Source organism: Gracilinanus agilis, chromosome 1, assembly GCF_016433145.1.
Source record: "Gracilinanus agilis isolate LMUSP501 chromosome 1, AgileGrace, whole genome shotgun sequence".
Taxonomy (NCBI): Eukaryota; Metazoa; Chordata; class Mammalia; order Didelphimorphia; family Didelphidae; genus Gracilinanus; species Gracilinanus agilis.
Window position 1 is genome coordinate 220,560,447 of NC_058130.1, and position 20,553 is coordinate 220,580,999.

Below are 20,553 nucleotides of genomic sequence, written 5' to 3' on the forward strand. Positions count from 1 at the left end.
AAGGAGGGAGGGAAGGAAGGAAGGAGGGAGAGAGGGGGAAAGGAAGGAAGGAAGGATAGAAGGAGGGAGAGAGAGAGAGAGAGAGATTGAGAGAGAGAGGGAGAGAGAGACAGAGACAGAGAGAGAGACAGAGACAGAGACAGAGACAGAGACAGAGACAGAGAGTTACTCTTAGAGTAAGAAGAGAAGAGTTGGGTTCAGGTCCCAGCTCTGCCACTTAATTATGTACTACTGAGCAAGTTGCCTCCTTTTTTGGGGCCCTAGTTTTCTTATCTCTAAAATAAGGAGGTTTTCCAGGGAAGAAACTTATAGAATTTGAATGCAGATTGAAACATACTATTTTTCACTTTATTTTTTGTTTTAGTTTTTTTTTGGTCTTTTTTCACAAAATATGGAAATAATATGAAAATGTTTTGCACAATTGAACATATATAACTTAGATCAAATTGCTTACCATCTCAGGGAAGGAGAAAGGGAGAGGAGGGAAAGAATTTGGAATTTGACATTTTTTTTAAAATGAGTGTTAAAAATTGTTTTTACATGCAATTGGGAAAAAATAAAATGTCATTTAAAAATAAAATTAAAAAAGGATTTTGGGTAAGATGTTTTTGAAGATCTCTTCTACACTGACTACTCTGAGAAGGCATTGCCACAGACTAAGTTAATTATAGTTTTTCAATACTTCTAAGAATTTCATTTCTTGCATCCTACTCCTTTTTAGTATTTTGAGTCAGACTCATCAGCAACAGAACATCTGAGATTCATTTGTTAAGCAGGTGGATTGGACTAGATGACTTTAAGACACTTTATAACTTATCATTAATTTTATAGACACTTAAAAGGAGAGGTAACATATCACCGCATAGATATTTCTGTATCTGCATGTTCTTTTCTCAGTCGAGAACATTTGGTAATTTGGTAAAGTTAATGTTAATGATAGGCTGTCTCCTGGTGACTGCTCTTATGAACCTCTAAGGGCAAACATTCTTGAACTTGGCCTTTCTAGTAAGGAAGAAATTAACTGATCATTATTTAAAGAGATATTCATCCTCTCCAAACATTAGGGTCCACCAAAAAATTGTTTCTTCTAATTCATTAAGGTACTAAATTATAACTGACCACCCTGAATTCAGGGGAGTAGATCCCTTCAGGGACCCAGATTTCTCCTGTTGCTGCCCATGTACCCAAAGCAAACTGCTCATTAATTGGGATTAACACCATCACTAGATTATCTTCATAGAAACCAGTTTTGTGACTTTCTAAGATACCTCAACTTATCTCAGGGATGTTATAAAACAATATATTACTGGTACAGCTATACTTCTATACTGTGCTTTATAGTTAAAGAACATTTTATATCCATTTCCTCATTTTATTATTAAATGACCCTTTGAGATTGGTAGAACAACTATAAATATCTCTACTATGTGGATGAGGAATTGAGGTTTAAAAAGGAAAAACGATTTGTACATTGTTACATAGCTTATAGGTGGCAAAACCAGGACCCAAATGTTCAAAGTAAATTATTTTAAATTTGGTTAAAGATAGAATATATTCCCTGGAGGACTTTTAAGAGGGAGATATCAAGATCTCCTGAAATCAAGGACGATTAAGAATCATGACTTCCAAAAGTTTTGAAAATGCTGGTTTAGACAGAAAATGAGTTGTCAGCATTTCTGAGAAAAGTTGTTCACACAACCTTCTTTAAAGCAATTTAGGTTATAAGAAGGATTTAATTAATTTACAAATGATACATTAGCTATGACATTTCCCCCTAGCAGTCACCCACTCATTAACTATTGAGAATTTTGCTCCCTTAATCACTACTAGAAATGGTCCCATTATTTCTGATTTATACCGGAAAATACAAAAAAGCTTGTGTCTAGTGGATGTTCTTGACTCTGGATAGCTAACAGCTGACACAAAGAGATAAGCAAGTATTCCCCCCACACACCTTCCCTTCTACAGAGGGGATGAGCTGTTGTTATTTAGAAAGCTTTCCCTCTTTCTAGCATAAAGACTAACTCCATGGCAACGTTCTTTGGACTTGTGGTCTCACCCATTGAGTAATTAGAAGATTTCTGCAAAATCTGAGTCATCCAGGAGTAGAGTGCTCTTTGTGAATGGGCAGAGATCTTGTCATAGAGATCTTTAAATACTGAGGACCTAAATGACATGGAAACAAATGTCAACTAAGGAAAGAAAAAGATGGACATTCATTTCCCATCTCGTTGCTTTCCTGGACCTCATTGTGATTTCCAGAAACTCATAATTCTACAAGATTATATCAATTTTGAAACTCGCACTTCCCTCAGTACTCCTTCTCCCTAAGCTCTCTCCCTTTCTCTGATTAGAAAGGGTTTGTGGTTCAGTTATTTTCCAATTCTTTGTAACCCCATTTGGGATTTTTTGGGCAGAGATACTGGAGTGGTTTTGCCATTTCCTTCTCCAGTTCCTTTTATGATGAAGAAACTGAGGTAAATAGGGCTAAGTGACTTACCCAGAGTCACACAGATAGTAGATGTCTGGCGCCATCTAGCTGCTTCTTAGAAAGAATAGAGAGCGGATATTGGAGAGCTCCTTGCAGATTCTCCATTTAAAAACTATGCCCAGAGCAGCCATCTCATCATTTCCCACCTGACTGCAGGACTTCATCATGACCCTTATGCTCCTTTCCTTCCTCCCCCTTTTTTTTTGTGTCATCTCCCATTAGGCTGTAAATTCCTTGAGGCCAAGGACTGTCTTGTCTTTTTTTGTATCACCGTTATTTAGCATAGTGCCTGGCACATTGTTGTTCAGTCATGTCGGACTATTTGTGACCCTATAGAATATAGACCTTACTGTCCATGGGGTTTTGTTGGCAAGATTACTAGAGTAGTTTGCCATTTCCTTCTCCAGAGGATTAAGGCAGACATTAAGTGATTTGTCCAGAGTCCTACCACTAGGAAGTATCTGAATCTGGATTTGAACTTAGGTCTTCCTTTCTTTAGACCCAGTACTCTATCCACTGACCCATCTAACTGCTTCTAACCTGACACATAGTAGGCACTTAATAAACATTCATTGTTGATTGACTAGAGAAGTTCTTTGAATATCAAGCAGGAAGGGACCTTAGAGATCAACAAGTCCAACTTCTTTTTTGCACAGATAAAGAAACTGAGACTCAGAGGGGAAATGATTTGCCTAAGGTTATATGATATCTTAAACAACAGGAAGGCAAACATATCTGAAACTTAGAAGAGTGGTGAACATAAAAGTCAGCCTCAATGGAAAGAATCCATTTTCTCTTAAAAGAACACTTTAAGCTATTATCAGTTATTTCTCCTCCAGTTTGAATGAGTTTCAGATCCTTTAATAAAATTAGGCTTTGTCTTGGAGGAGCAGATTTATGTAGGCACTGACCATCTAAGGAGAATCAGGAAGAGAAACTCTCCCAGAAAGGAAAAGGGAACAGACTGATATAGCTAGAAGAGTTAATGTAGAAAAAAGCTCAAGTAAGGCAGAAGAGCTGACTTCAAATCCAACGTCCATCACTTACTGGTGATATAACCATGGACAGTCACTAATCACTATTTTAGGTTCCAATTTTCCTCACTTAGAAAATGGGCATATACCACAATTTGTTCAGCCATTCCCCAATTGATGGGCATACCCTATTTTTCCAGTTTTTTGCCACCACAAAGAGAGCAGCTATAAATATTTTTGTACATGTCTTTTTCCCTATGATCTCTTTGGGGTACAAACCCAGCAATGGTATGGCTGGATCAAAGGGCAGGGAATCTTTTAGCACTCTTTGAACAAATTGTGGTATAAGCTGGTGATGGAATACTATTGTGCTCAAAGGAATAATAAACTGGAGGAATTCCATGTGAACTGGAATGATCTCCAGGAACTGATGCTGAGAGTGAAAGGAGCAAAACCAGGAGAACATTGTACACAGAGACTGATATACTGTGGTAAAATTGAATGTAATGGACTTCTGTACTAGCAGCAATACAATGAGTCAAGACAATTCTGAGGGATTTATGGAAAAGAACGCTACCCACATTCAGAGGAAGAACTACAGGAGTGGAAACACAGAAGAGAAACAACTGCTTGAACACATGGGTTGATGTGGACATGATTTGGGATGTAGGCTCTTAATGACCACCCTAGAACAATTATCAATAATATGGAAATACATCTTGATCAATGACACATGAAGAAACCAGTGGAAATGCATGTCGGCTATGGTGAAAGGGTGGAGGGGTGGGAAGAGAGAGCAAGAATATGAATCATGGAACCACGGAAAATTTTTTCTAAAAAAATTTAAAAATATATAATCTAAAAAAAAAGAAAGAAAATGGGCACAGGGATCTGATACAGTTGGACCAGATGGCCTTTACAATCCATGTCAGCTATAATACATTCCATGAGCTCTAGATTAATTATAATTACTTTCTAATTTTGCCTAGAACTGAAATCAGCCTTAGGGAACAGTTCCTGAGCCCCCATTCTGGGCAAGACAAAACTGGTTCTTCACTCTGTCTTCCCATTATCAAAAACATTCTAAGTACAATAAAACTTCATTTATTCAGGCCTCCTAATTTGGAATTCAAGAAAACTTAGGTTTGGGTTTGCTAAGCAAACAGTGCAAAGATTACATTTCTCCCACAGGCCTCTAGTTAAAGAAAGCACAAAGCAGCTGGAACCTGCCAAGACTGACAGGGCCCCAGGAATAGGGCTGTTGGAAAGTCTCTAGCTCCCAACCTCTCCCATCTCTGAAATAAGCCCAGAAGCAGCAGTCATTTGGGGCAGGTAAGCTAGTGGGATTGACCCATTTGTGAGCTGTTGAGCCTACCTACAAAAATAAGCTGGTTTTCAGTACTTTGACAAATTCTTTGCACTCTAATAACAAATTATTTGAATTTTCCTTAGGCACTTGTTTTATGTCTTGCCTTCTTCCCTAAATTATAAGCTCATTCTTGGTGAGGAAAGACAATGCTTTGCTTTATAAGTGCATGAAGTTAACATCTAGTCTGTTATGTTGTTCTCATTCAGTCATTTCAGTCTCTTCGTGACCCTATTTGGGGTTTTCTTGACAAAGATATTAGAGTGCCATTTCCTTCTTGAGCTCAATTTTACAGATGAGAAAATTGAGGCAAGCAGGGTTTAGTGACTTGCCAGGGTCACATAGTAAGTATCTAAGGTAAGATCTGAACTCGCATCTTCCTGACTCCAGGCTTAACACTCTATCCACTGTGCTACCTTGCTGTCCAGCTGCTCTGATAATGATAATGACACTCCCTGTCCCATGGTTGCGGTGGCTTGAACACCCAGGCTCATGCAGCTATCTGACAAATGAATACCAACAACAGATAGTGGATCATCACAACCATAAAAACAGCTCCAAGGGCAGCTAGGTAAAAGATAGAGTGCCAGGCACAGAGACGGGGGGTCCTGGGTTCAAAGCCTCGGACACTTCCTAGCTGTGTGACCCTGGGCAAGTCACTTCACCCCCTTTCTACTCTTCTGCCTTGGAACCCATAACCAGTATTGATTCTAAGGTGGAAGGTCAGGGCTCTAAAACAAACAGGGGGGCAGCTGGGTAGCTCAGTGGAGTGAGAGTCAGGCCTAGAGACAGGAGGTCCTAGGTTCAAACCTGGCCTCAGCCACTTCCCAGCTGTGTGACCCTGGGCAAGTCACTTGACCCCCATTGCCCACCCTTACCAATCTTCCACCTATGAGACAATACACCGAAGTACAAGGGTTTTAAAAAAAACAAAACCAAATAAAACAAACAAACAATATTTCGGCTTACGGGTTTTACTGAAATCTGTTGCAGAGCCAGTACCTCTTTCAGTCCTAATTTGTCCTCTGTCCTCCAAAAGACACTTCCTGGACAACCTACACTCCCTACCTCGATACACATCTCTTTCTCACTGGAACCTACGGCTCTGCCTCTGGGGTGCTGGGAACTGGCAGATAAGCTTTCACTTTCCTTTCCTCCACATCACTTTCCAGCCAGTTCCAAATTGCTGTCCTGCTTTTAGAACATCCCTTTATGGGCTGTTTTCCTGACTCTCATGTAAATTCTCTGAGGGCAGAGGTCTCGCTCACTTGCTTGGGTATCCCCAGAACTTAGCATGATGCCTGGTAAGTAAATAGTAAGTGCTTAATTAATTTTTCACTCATTCCCAAGATGATCTACTGAAGCAAACTCCAAGGCACTTACAAATTCTTAAAGGAATCTTCCTGGAGGTTTCTGGGAAGGTTCTCAATGATCTCAGGCTGGAGGAAGCTTCCAGGGGAAACCCTTAGCACCTGGCCTAGTATAGCCACACATTCAATGGAATTCATGATCAGGAAGCATCTTTCAAGGGTGATGAGGAACAGAGTTCGGTTCACACCGGGTGTCTGCAAGGCATGGTCCCGGATTTCCTCCAGATCAATCACTATGTCATCCAGCTCCTGCAGAAACCAAGAGAGGAGAGAAAGAAGTGGCCTCTTGGCTTTTGGTGGGTTCTAATTAGTTGGATGCAGAACCCTTGGGGAAACCATACTTTGTGGGGATGGAAATAATGGAAAATAAATGCAACCTGGCTTAGAGATAACTTAGCTCTACCAGCACACACACACACACACACACACACACACACACTCTCTCTCTCTCTCTCTCTCTCTCTCTCTCTCTCTCTCTCTCTCTCTCTCTCTCTCCCTCTCTTTTTAAACCCTTATCTTAGAACTTATACTAAGTCCTAAGGCAGAAGAGTGGTAAGGGGTAGGCAATGGGAGTTAAGTGACTTGCCCCAGGTCATACAGCTAGAAAATGTCTAAAGCCAGATTTGAATCTAGGCCTGACTCTCAATCCACTGAGCTACCCAGATGCCCCTAAAGACTTACCTTTTTGCCTCTTTTTATATCCCCAATATTTCACACAGTGCCTGGCACATAGTAGGCATTTAATAAATATTGACTGACTGATTCTACAGTTCAGCAAAATTGGCCTATTTGCTGTTCCTGACACATCTCCATGCTTTGGTATTGACTCTCTTCCAAGCCTGGAATATCTTCCATAAGTATGAAGTAAGACAGTCATTGCTCCAGCCTCTTCTGGCAGCAACTTTAGTAAAGAGAATAAAGTCATTCGATGTACTTTAAAGGGAGAAAAAACTTCTCTCCTGCTCTTTTTCCTTTCTTTTGAACATGTGGTCACCAGAAGGAGCCCGTCTCATGTTCCACTGGATTATTTCCTCCTATTGAAGGTAATGTTCCTAGCAGGACTATTTTTCAAATTTTGGCTTTGTATCTCTAGCCCCTAGCATCTCTGCCTCTCAGAATCCTTAGCTTCCTTCAAAGTTTGGCTCAAATATCATGCCCAATGGGAAACCCTTCCTGATGGTCCCAGGTGCTAAAATTTCCTTTCTATAGGCACGGGTGTGCTGCTTAAATGTTTAATAGCCAGCTCTCTCCACACAACTCACTTTTTGGTTTAATCTGCATTATTAATATTTTTCCCATCACTTTCATAAGTCAAAACAATTAACAAAACAATAAATCAAATCCTTATTTGTAATTTGCTGGTTTCTGAGTTGTAAATGCTCATAATGAAACTTAAACAATGGGTGGTCAAGAGTCAGTAGAAGGAGCAGCTAGGTGGCTCAGTGGATAGAAAGGAAGCCTAGAGACAGGAGTCCTGGCTCTGGAGTCAAAAGACCACTGTTTAAATCTCACCTATGATGCTTTATATATGTCTGAAACTGAGTAAATCACAACTCACCTTTCTGGACCTCAGTTTCTTATAGAGGAAATTATGGAAGGACAGTGAGGTGGCTCAGTGGCTAAAGAGCCAAGCCTAGAGGTCCTGAATTTAATTTTGACCTTAGACACTTCCCAGCCGTGTGACCCTGGGCAAGTCACTTAACCCCCATTGCCTAACCCTTTCCACTCTTCTGCCTAGGAACCAATACTCAGTATTGATTCTAAGACGGAAGGTTAGGGTTCAAAAAAAAAAAAAAAAGAGCCATTCCAAGCCAACTCTGGCACAGCCATAACACAAGCATTACCTCATGGAGTAATCATTAAGTAAGTCTTTGCCCCAGTCCCTTCTGACAACCCCTTTACTAAAAGGAATAACTGGCCATTTAGTATATTTTAAAGGGAGAGAAAATTTCTGCTCCTGCTCTCTTCTCATTTGAACATGTGGCTTGACTTCCACAGCTCTTTATTAGGGAGACCACCAGAAGAAGCCAGGGAGAAAACCTACCTCATGTTAACGTGTAATGTTTTATTTCCTCCTATAGAATTTTAATTCCCTGGGGATTCTTATTTAAAATTTTGTCTTTGTCACTCTAGCACTTAGCACAGTACCCGATATTTAGTAGGGAATTAAATGCTTGTTGTCAATTGGGGACTAAGGGTGTTGCTTAGAGACCCTGATCATTTGCTTTGTTAAATGGTATCTGCTTCTATACACTTCTGAAGCTCATATTCAAGAGGCTTTGAGAAGAAACCTTCTGAACTTTAGAACATTTCATGGTGTCATCTCATTAGCCAGGTCATGAAGTCAACCAATTTTGCCTTGTGTGGGACCCTTCTTTGGTCTTTCTGTCTACTGGATCAAAATAAGTGAATGGTTATTGAGCATTATTTTTGCACAGGCATCTCCATGATGTATTTGGACAAAAATGGAATCATTTTCAACTAAGTCACTTCCAGTGAGTTATCCATGATGAAGGTGGCCTTCATTTCAGGAAAGTCTTAGAGATACTTTCCAGAATCTGCCTGGCCAAAATCTTCAACAGCTGCCTCCAGCATAGGAAATCTTTCAAAATCACTGACTTTCTGAGCTCCAGGAATCCTCAACTCTCACTCATTTATTATCTATTAAAAAATCAGACCCAAGGTTCCTCAGAATGATCTAGGTCCTTTCTTTGTTCTTTACTTGTTCTATTCCTAATCTAGAATCTCCCCTGGTGCTTGTCTTAGGTTCTGAGTATGAGGAAAACAGAGGGAAACTCATTAAACTCAGTAACTATTTCTCCTTGGATACGCTCAAGTCACTGTAAGAAAAGGAGAAGAAAGATACAGGTTGTAAGTTCTCTGAGGACAAGAATTGTGTCATTTCTTTTTTGTATTTTTATTTGTATCTCTACCACCTACTATGATGGCTGGTTCATAGTAGGTGCTTAATAATAAAAGCTTAAACAAGACAACTCTAAAGGACTCAAAATAAAAAAAAAAAGCTGTCCGTTTCATTCATAGGGACTTATGGAATCTGAATACAAATTGAAGCAACCATTCTGTACTTTATTTCCTCCATGAGCTTTTTTCTAGTGTGTCTTCTTTCATAATATGACAGACATGGAAATATGGGTTGTATGATAACACACATACAACTAAGAAAATATTACCTGCTGTCTTGAGGAGAGAGAGAATATGGATGGAAAAATGTCAGAAAACTATTATTAAAAATGGATTCGATACATAATCTGGAAAAAAATAAAATTTAAACAACAATAATTATAATTCAAAAAAGGCTTCTTGATTGCCTGCAGCAGCCCTGGTGGATGACTCAGTGACACTCCTGAGGCAGACTCAATAGTTTTCAAGACCTAGTTCCTCTTTATCTCCAGGAACATTAGGGCCCCCTCACCAATCGGCTCTTTTTGTCTTCAAAAAGGCATTTCATGGCAGTCTGGAATTGCTGGTGATCAGTCTGTCGGAAATCTTCCAGCAGCTTCTGGGGCTGGTACAGAAGGTTCTCCAGGTAATTTTCCATGGTAGCCTGAGAATGAAGAGGATAAAAGCAAATTGACCCAGGACGGATGCGAGGACGCCTTTTAGATTGTTTGGCGAGTCGCCATGCTTTTCAGTTTCCCTAGAGGTCTCCATTTAAAGAAAGCACAAAGGCATTGAGGCCTGCCAAGCATTGCAAGGCTCAGAATCAGGACTAACTCAGTCTTATAATCTCTCACATGACTCCCATAAGAGATGTAGGGAGCTGGGGAGAGTAAGCCTGGATCCCTTTTCCTTGGGACAAGGAAGCGTGGCTACCATGGCCTTCCCAGTTGACCAAGGGCACTTCTGGGGAGATTGTTTTGAGTTGTGTAGACAATGCCTCATTTTCCCCGGACTTTCTCTGGAAGGAGGCTCATATTGCAGAGGCTTCTGTTTTGGATGCCTTGCTGCAGAGACTTTGACAACAGCCAAGAAAGCTAGCTGTGCTACTTACAAGTGTTAAAGTCAGTTGGGATACAAACAATGAGAATACAGTCTTTCAAGCAACCCCTCTTTCAGGTTCTCCACTCCCCACCACCCCCCAAGGATGAATACAAGGAAATAGCAAACACATATGAAAACCCACATAAGTATACATAACAACTACTACCAAAAAAGCCACATTTAATAGTTCACTTTTGTTGTTGCTTACTTATCAGGAGATAGTTTACCCATCTAATCAGAAACTCGACTCTCAAAGGGAGCTCCCAAAACCTATCGGGCTATTACTCCTGGACACATTTGGGTCACTGTATAAAAAGGTCAATAAAGAGAAGCAGATGCTATATGTTGTTCACCCCAATTAGAATGAAAGCTCCTTAAAGACAGAGTTTGTCTTGCTTTTATAGTTGTATATAGCTTGGCACAATGACTGGCACATACTTGGTGATTAATCAATGCTTATTGATTTCAGTGGAAACAATCATTACCATGAACAATACTATCATTTTCTTGAAGTCAGACCGAGCTCAGGAGACAACTCTAATGGTGGCAAAAGCTACAAAGTTTTCAAGGATCCAGGGCTGGGCTGGTCTGGTGATATGACAGTGCCTCAAAGGTGAGAATGCACAAACCTGAAGACTGCGGACAGTAAAGGCAACGTTTCGTGAATGAAAATAGGCCATAAGTCTTTGGGATAGGTCCGATGTCCAGACATTAGAACTTTAATTGAAAACAGAGAGAAGACACAGGTCAAAAGATCTGCTGTGGTCAATTACTGATTTCCTAAATTGATGGGAAACAGGGATATGGAGAATATAGATAATGAAAATAAACAATAAGTAGTAGAACACCATAAGAGGTAATAATAATGAGGATGATGATGACAATTCACCAAACATTCAATAATATAGTAATTTACCAAAATTAACAACTTAAGAGAAAACTTACTTAAAGGTTAATTACAAATCTATAAGTCTATGATCCTATTTTGTGACTTCTTAAAAATGTATCATGTTCCACAATATTTCACCTTCTACCAATTTCATCCCTCTTCTCTGAGCCTAAAGTGCTTAGAGGAATGTTCTGGAATGTATAGAATCGTGTGTTCTTTGTATTACCTCTGAAACTGGATCAAATCCAGAAGAGCTGCATGGGGAAATAGAAAGACAGCTTAAAACTGAATCATTGCAGAGAGATCAATGTAATTTTGTTTGAAATCGTAATAAGAAGCAAACAAGATCCCATGAACATATTACCATTCAGGTATCTTCCCTCTATTATTTCTTCCTAAAAAGCACAAGAGACAAAGTCAAGAATTATTCCACAATGTTAGTGTGTTCCAGTAGAGGGAACTTTGATTAAAAGAAGATTGAATACTCACTGCCATTTTCTGTAGTAATGGATGTAAATCTGTTTTTTAAAAAAAAATCCAGTGAGCATGTAACTAAAGTTGGATCATTTGACTTTTTAAAACATAGTAGTATCATAAGTAAAATGCAAGAAGAAACACATGAAGGTATTTCTTGGAGAATTATCACCATGAATACCATCCTGTACATAAAATGAGACATTTAGAAAAACTCTGAAAATGAAACACAACAACTTGGCTAGACATAAAATCCACCCCCACTCCCAATCTTGATACAGAACATTTAGAGTACCTAAATTGATCTTACCCTGCTTAGAATTTGGAGTTCTCAAAGCTGCCACTGAATGGCCCATCAAGAAAAGAAGCAGTAAATAAATTCTGGGTTGCCGGAACATTATCCTTCTGTGGTTGACACCGGTAAAAGAGACATTAAGGTTTGCAAAAAAGAAACAAAGAAAGACAATTATAAAGACAAAGGAAAGAATTTCAAAAGATTATGTGTCCCTTAGATTTTTTTATAATAATAAATAGTGAGATTTAACCACTTATTCACATATACAGCATTTATATGTTTACACCAATGGTTCCCAAACTTTTTTGGCCTACCGCCCCCTTTCCAGAAAAAATATTACTTAGAACCCCTGGAAATTAATTTTTAAAAAATTTTAACAGCAATTAATAGGAAAGATAAATGCACCTGTGGCCATCATCGCCCCCCCTGGATCGCTGCAGCACCCACCAGCGAGGGAGTGGCGCCCACTTTGGGAATCGCTGGTTTACACAAGCATATAGATACAGAAAAAAATGCTGATTTTGGAGTCAGATTGACCTGAGTTTAAATCCTAGCTTGTCTAGTTAGGTGTTATATGACCTTGGAGAATCCTTTCTAGGTCTTAGTTTTCTTTATTTGTAAAATGAAAGAATCAGAGGATCTCTAATGTCCCTAACCAACTCTAATTCCTATGATCTTTGATCTCCTGTATAAATTTTTTGAATATTCAGCAACTTATTTTTAATGGGAAAATTAGGTCATCAGTTAGTAATAGGACAATAATAGGATAATTCCTGTCTCCCCTAGGGATCTTAAGCATCTTAAAGGCACAGGCTATGTCTTCAGAAAACTATACAGAATTCACTAAGGAACCTAATTGTTAGTTGCACAGCTCAATAAGTGTGGTCTTAAGTGACTCCTTCAACTATGTTCTCTATCATCTAGATATCATTGCCTCAGTTTATACTGAGGTTCAATTGCTCACAAGGAGTAATCACCTGTAAGTGTTAAGATTGTGATGTCCTTTCTTCCTCCCCCCCCCCCCCATACCAACTCTTTCTTAAATGTTCACGGGCTCACAGGATTTAAAACTGGAAGGAATCTTAGAGGTCATCTAGCATAGCTTCCTCATTTTACAGATGAAGAAACTGGAGGTGGAGTCAAGATGGTGGCTTAGGAACACCTAAAGCCCAAACCTCTGACAATCCTTCCAAACCAATATTTATATCACACTTCAAAGAAAACAGAAATCCAAACCCAACAAGAAGCAGTCATGAGATTCTCCTACTGAAAACAACTTGAAAAGTAGGCACAGTGTGTCTATATTCACAGGATAAGGGAGAGACAGGCTAGCTGAAAGCCGTCCTCCACCTATCCCTGAGATAAGACTGGGACTTACACAGTCAGCCCCAGGCAGAGACCTCAGCTGAAAGGGTTGGCCTCTGGCCTACCAGTAGTGGTCCAGGGCTCTGACAACAGCTGGCAGGGAGGATCTGGTGGTGGGGAACCTTTATTGGACACCCTCAACCTGCTGGCTACAGTGAAAAATTTGTCCCAGGGAAGGCCAGCTCAGCAGGTTAGCTCAACTGGCTGAATCCAGCATAACAGTAGAGGATTGAAAAAAAAGAGAAGATTCAGCATCAGGACATAATAGCTCAAACACTCTGGTTCAGTAAATCAACAGAGGGGCAAGGTTATAGTCCATAGGACCCCCCCAAAAAAAGTAAATAAAATGAGTAAATAAGAGGGAAAAAAGCTAAAATTGAAAGGTTCTTTGGGGGTAAGGACCAAAGAACAGAACCAATGGACAGGGAGGAGATCCAGGAAACATCAAGCAAAGCCTCAAAAAAAAAACCCAGGGGATTAGATGCAGTCTATGGAAGAGCTCAAAAAGGAAATGAAAAATCAAATAAGACAGGTTGAAGAAAAATGGTGAAAGAAAAATAATAGCCTAAAAAGCAAAATGGGTCATCTGGAAACAGAGGCACAGGCATTGAAAGCCAGAATTGACCTGCTGGAAAATGATGCAAAAAAAAAAAAAACTGGAAGAAGAGAAGAATGACTTGAAAGGAAAAATGAACCAAAAGGAAAAGGAGAATCAAAAGGTTGTGGAAGAAATTCAGTCTTTAAAAATTAGAATTGGGCAATTAGAAGCTAATGGCTTCATGAGACACCAAAACATATTAAAACAAAATCAAAAGAATGAAAAAATTGAAGATAATATGAGACACCTCATTGAGAAAACAACTGACCTGGAAAATAGATCCAGGAAGGACAATTTAAGAATTATTGGACCACCTGAAAATCATAATAAAAAAAAAGAAAGAAATATCTAGACATCATACTATAGGAAATTATCCAGAAAAACTGCCCTGAAATTCTTGATCATGAAAGTAAAATAGATTGAAAGAATCCATAGATCACTTCCAGCATTAAATTCCCAATTGACAACTCCCAGATGAAAAAAATGAAGTCCAGAGAAGATACCAACTATTACATGAATTGAATCAACTTAATTTGCTGCTAGCAATGGATAAGTCCTCATCTGTCCATGTGGCCCCCTAAAGTCACCTTCCTTTGAGTGGAAACATGCTGTACCAGCCTAGAGAAGGTTATAGCCTTTCCCATTGAGTAGAATGCTGCCAGAACTGAGAATTACAAGGAGAAGCAAATGAAACTAGTGGGTGACCTGAATATTGCTACCAAATTAATCTTCCTAAAAGGCAGCACTTTCATTATCTTACTCCTTTGCTCAAAATCTTTCAATATTTTCCAGTTACATATAGGAAATACAAAAAAGTGCCAGCTTGGCATTTAAAACCTTTTATTATCAGGTCCTAATTTACCTGTCCAATCTTATTTCCCATTATTCCCGTGCAGGAACTCTTTGATGTTGTGAGAAGAGTACATTGGCAAATCTAAAAGTGCTACAAAGATTTGAGTTAGCTCTATTCTTATCTTATTGTCTGATTCTTAAATTTTGTATTGTTGGTTTCTAGGAGCCAAGATAGTGGAGTAAGGAATATTCCAAGCTTGCTCCAACCCATCTCAAAAAACCAACCATCACCCCCCCCAAATCAACCAAAAATACCTTAAAATGAATTCTGGAGTGGCAGAATCAAAAAAAAAGACAGCCTAAGAAAATAAAGAAGGACAAATCTTGCTAGAGTACAGAGGGATAGCACAGAAACAAACAATATAAGGAGTAGCCCAGTACACTCAGAGGAACAGTCCAGAGCATTTGGCACCAGAAAAACCAGAAGTGGGAGGAGTAGCTTGATGCAAGCATAGCAGAATGAACCCTCAGTGGGAGGAGTAGCCTGGCACTTGGAACACCTGAGGAAGCTGGCAGCTGAAGAGTGGAATCTAGTTCACTACAGTACACATGGCACCTGAGGGAACCCAAGGAGAGTATTTTCCCTACCTCAAGAGTAAAGCTGAGCTTCAATATATAGACAAGGTTATGAAAAAAGCACCCCAAGGAGCAAAAGAAAAAGCCTGACCCTGGGAAACTATTTCAGCAACAGGGAAGATCAAAATATAATCTCAGAAGAGGACAACAATGTCAAAATGTCAGACCCAAAATGAACTTCTAGAAGAACTTCAAAAAAATATCAAAAAAGCAAATAATAAGAAAGGTAGAAGAAAAATTGGGAAAGGAAATGAGTGAAAGAGTCAACAGCATAGAACAACAAAAATCACTGAATAAAACAACTTCTTAAAAAAGAAAGTACAAAAGCTCAAGGAAGAAAATGGCTCCTAAAAATTAGAATTGGACAAATGGAATCTAATGGCTCCATAAAACATCAGGAAATGATAAAAAAAAATTTTTTAAATAGAGGAAAACCTGAGTTATCTCATTGGAAAAACAAATGACCTGGAAAATAAAACTAGGCGAGATAATTTCAGAATCATTGGACTGCCCAAAATCCATGACCCCCAAAAGAACCTAGATACCATATTGCAAGAAATTATCAGGGAAAACTGCCCTGTTGTTCTCAAACAATAAGAGAAAATAAATTGAATAAATATACGGCTCACTTCCTGACTCTCATAGCCAAATTTTACAACTCCTAGGCAAAGAGAAAATACCAAAAGCAGCTGAGGTGTGGGGAGGGGGAAACAATTTAAATATTGTGGAGCCAAAGTCAGGATTACACAGGACCTAGCAGTTTCTACACTAAAGGACAAGAGGGCATGGAATATGATATTCTACAAGGCAAAGGACTCAATGGAGTCAAATGGAATTACATTTCTACATGGGAAGATGATGACTAGGATACTTAAGCTATCCAGATTACAAGTGATACTTGAGATACTAAAGGGACTCAATGGGGGTAAGCTGATTACATTCCTACTTGGGGAGGTGATAACTAAGATACTTAAGATATTTGTAATATTTGTGATATTTAAGATACCGAAATTGCTTAGGATACTTAAGCTACTGAAAATACTTAAGAACTTCATTACTATTAGGACACTGAGTGAGAACATACCTAAACAAAAGGAAGGGAGTAAGTTGAATATAATGGGATGATATCTAAAAAAATGAAGAGATAAAAAAGAGGAATACACTGAGAAAAGAAGAAAAAAGAGAAAGATGGGGGTAAATTATTTCACATAAGGAAGAATGTAAGAGTCAATAAAGTGGAGAGGAAGAAAGGAGAAGGGAGTGCTGGGCAATACCTGAATCTTACTTTCAATGGAATTGGCTCAAAACAGGAATAACAGCCACACTCAGTTGGTTATAGAAACTTATCTTACCCTGTAGGGAAGGGAGAAGGGGAAGAGGAAAAGGTAGAGATAGACAAAAGATTGTGTGAACTAGGGAAGGCAATAGTCAGAAACAAAGCATTTGTAAACAGGGAAAGGCTGAAAGGAGAGAAAGAAAAAGATAATCAGGAGAAAATAAGATGGAAGGAAACACAGTAATCATAACTGTGAATGTGAATGGGATAAACTCATCCATAAAATAGAAGAGAAAAGGAGATTGGATTAAAAACTAGAATTTCACAAGATGCTATCTATAAGAAACATATTTATAGTAGAGAGACCCACATAGAATAAAGGTAAAAGTATGGAATAGAATCTTTTATGCTTTAACTGATGTTAAAAAAGCAGGGGTAGCAATTATGATCTTGGACAAAGCAAAAGTGGAAATTAATCTAATTTTAAAAGATAAAGAAGGAAAAGACATCTTGATAAAAGATAACATGGACAATAAGTAATAGCAATACTAAACATATATACACCAAATGGCATAGCATCCAAATTTTAAAAAAAAGTTATATGAGTTATGGGAGGAATAGACAATAAAACTATATTAGTAGGGGGCATTAACCTTCCCTTCTTAGAACTAGATAAATTAATTTTTTTTATTGTTTGTCATGTCTCTAACTTGGGTAGCAAGGTGGTGCAGTAGATTGAGTGCTAGGCTTGGCGTCAAGAAGATCTGATTTTGAATTCTATGTTGGACATGTAATAGATGCATGACTGTCATCATCACTTATTCAGTTTCCCAATTTGCAAAAGAGGGATAATGATAGCACCTACCTCACAGAGTTGTGAAAATCAAATGAAGTAACATGCAAAAGAGCATTTTGTAAACCCCAGAAAGCATTATATGAATGTCAGATTATATTATTTTAATATTAATAATTTTAAAAATTAGATTAAAATTATATTATTAGTAAAAATTAAAATGAGATTAATAAAAATGGTGTTATCTTCCCAATTAGGTTGTAAGTCCTCCACAAGAATAGTCTATGTATTATATATTCCCTTCATTTTCCACAGTGCTATCTACACCCACTCCATGATGCTTATTGAACAAAGTACAACCCCAGAAGCCTAGAATTTGAATTGGAAGGGACCTTAAAGACCATATCCTTCAAGATTCCCTATTATAACCCATCAAACAAATATAGTTTTGCTAGAAGGGCTTCAGTGAGGGAGAAGTTATTCTTACTTGAGGTAACTCATTTTACCTTTTGGCTAATAACCCTTGTCATTACACAGCTAGATGGCACAGTGGATGGAGTACTGAACCAAGAGTCAGAAAGACTCATCTTCTTGAATTCAAATCTGACCTCACTAACTGTGAGACCTTGGGCAAGTCATTTAACACTGTTTGCCTCAGTTTCCTCATCTATAAAAAGAGCTGGAAAAGGCAATGGCAAACCACTCTAGAACCTTTGCCAAAAAGAAAACCAACAACAAATGGAATCACAAAGAGTTGGATGTGGCTGAACATCAAAAAAATCATTAGGAGGGGGCAGCTGGTTAGCTTGGTGGATTGAAACCCAGGCCTAGAGACAGGAAGTCTTAGGTTCAAATCTGGTCTCAGACACTTCCAAGCTGTGTGACCCTGGGCAAGTCACTTAACTCCCACTGCATAGCCCTTATCAGTCTTCTGCCTTAGAATCAATATGGAATATTAATTCTAAGGCAGAAGGTAAGAATTTTTAAAAAAATCATTAGGAGATTTTGGGGGGAACATGTCATATCAAGTCTAAATTTTCCTCTTACAACTCTGTTTTGTTACTACTAATTCTCCCTTAGGTGGCTAAAATGAATAACAATTTTTTTATATTATAGCCTTTTGTAGGAAAAGCATTTTCCTGGAGTAAGTGCAAATTTGAATTTCCCTAGACATGTATTCAGAGGTGCAGGATTTGGGGATGACATTGCAATTCTTTGGTCTTTGTGAGGGCAGCAAGGGGAGAGGGTTACATCAAAGAGGGCTGACCACTGGGCCTGGAAGAGTGGCTCTCAGTAGATTTTAATAGGAATGACTGACCCTCTGGTTCTCTTTCTCTTCCCACCTGCCAAATGTATGGAAACTCTTTGGAGGCTCTCTCTGACATCTTGTAGGGAAGAGAGGCTTCCATCTTCCTTTGTACCACATGTCCCACAGCCATGAAAACTGTGTACACATTGTGGTAGGCACTTATTCTGCTTATATGAGCCTGATGCCTGAACCTCAGGTCCCTGATCATCTCCTCTGCTTGTGTTTCTTTCCCTGAGCATGAATGATAAAACAGCCATCTGGAAATTGTTCCAATCTCAAAGTCCCTTGGAGTTATGTTTAGCTCATTCTTCTGTCAGTGCTTGTTTTCTGTGACAAGGCAAAAAGCAATACCTGCTGTCTACTAGTTTCAACTGAGGCTTTCAAGAGCTCTGGCTCTCTCAAACTCATGAAGTTGTCTCAACAACTGAAAATATCCATCTCAGGATTGCTATACCACCCAACCCTCTAAAAGGAAGTCTGCTAACTCTGATGCCCTTGTGGGACTAAGAATTGCCACATAATCCCAAAGTCCTTTAGCTCTGAGCACATGTGTACTCTGAAGTGGTCAGAGGAGTTCAGCTCAAATCCATGAGTGTTCCCTCTGTGTTGGGCCCCTCTATGATACTTTCAAGTACTTAAGAAAGCTATCACGTCCCCTTCATCAATTAGAAATCTCTCAGAACTGATGAACTCTGAAGGCAAATTGAAGTATAATTTTTTCACTGTATTTTTCTTGAGTTTTTTTTTTGCAACATGGCTAATATGGAAATGTACTTCACATGACTTCACATATATAGTTGATATACTGCTTGTCTTTTTGATTTAAAAAAACTCTCTCCCTCTCCTTCTCTGCCTCTCCCCTGTTCCCCATCCTAGACCTGTGAATTCATGGCTATAGTATATTCCAGGAAAGGAAAATACCTCCATGCATGCATACTGGCAGCTGCTCTGTAACTTAAAGAGTATTAAAAGTTAGCTGCCCAGGGAACACTGAAAGGTTCAGTGACTTTCCTGGGTCATGCAGCCTATATATATCAGAGGCAGGTTTTGAACTCAGTCTTCCTGACAATGAAGCCAGCTCTTTAATCATTATGCCATGCTGCCTCTCTAGAAGTCATATCATCCTTATGGGGGAAAGGAGGAATTAAATAATGATATTACAAATGGCAAATATTATAAATGATAATAATAGTTTCCTACTGTGATTTCCATAGTCAACTTTGGAATGGAATCCATAGATGATAGATAGATAGATAGATAATATTGGTATGTATGTCTGACTGACAGGGGTTTGACTCAAGAGACAAGGAGAGACCAGAGTAAAGAGAGAGAGTCTCCCAGGTTTTGGCACCATATGCCAGTCAGACTGACTAAGATTAGACTGAAGAGATAAATGAGACTGGAGTAGGGCAATAAAGCAAGGCTTATTTGGAGCAGCAAGGGGGCCCAACACCAAGAGGATTAGCAAAATTCTCTTTTTTCCCCCCAGGTGGGGGGGCAGCAAGGGGGAGGAGTCTGATGCCAGGAGAGGTGGCCGTGGAGACCCCCTGAATGGGGGAGAAATAGGGTCTTATAGATTTGGGAAAGGAAGGGGAGACAAGGCAACTTGGATTGCCTCTATGGTTGTCTCTGGGGAAGGTGAACTACTTGGGTTAACTTCACTGGATGTTCCTGAGGGGGGTGGGGAGTCTCTGTCTTTGGGGATGGGGGCAGTGGTTCTCAGGAATGGTGTTCAACATGTACAGGCTGAAGAATGGGAAGTTCTGGTATTCTGCCAGGTGTTGCTGGGGCTTTGCAGGTTTGGGGTAGAGGCTTTCCGTTCCCACAGTCTGTTAGTATGTGTCTAGATAAATGAATAGATAGAGGTATAAGAGAGATAGCAATACACTGAAATAGAAAGATAGATATAGAGAGAGACAGTCA

The 20,553-nt window shown here is 39.2% G+C and overlaps 1 protein-coding gene across 1 annotated transcript in view; it reads right to left on the reverse strand.

Moving 5' to 3' along the window:
• The window catches only part of OTOA (otoancorin), a 90,573-nt gene extending 78,609 nt beyond the window's left edge, over positions 1-11,964 (reverse strand). The window contains exons 1-8 of the mRNA XM_044657447.1: positions 11,877-11,964; positions 11,582-11,610; positions 11,457-11,487; positions 11,319-11,346; positions 10,833-10,920; positions 9,635-9,766; positions 6,215-6,450; positions 2,060-2,166 (exon numbers count right to left, since the gene is read on the reverse strand). Coding sequence (XP_044513382.1) covers positions 2,060-2,166; positions 6,215-6,450; positions 9,635-9,766; positions 10,833-10,920; positions 11,319-11,346; positions 11,457-11,487; positions 11,582-11,610; positions 11,877-11,964 — 739 coding nt within the window. The remainder of the gene's footprint in view (positions 1-2,059; positions 2,167-6,214; positions 6,451-9,634; positions 9,767-10,832; positions 10,921-11,318; positions 11,347-11,456; positions 11,488-11,581; positions 11,611-11,876) is intronic.
• Positions 11,965-20,553: the final 8,589 nt, after the last annotated feature.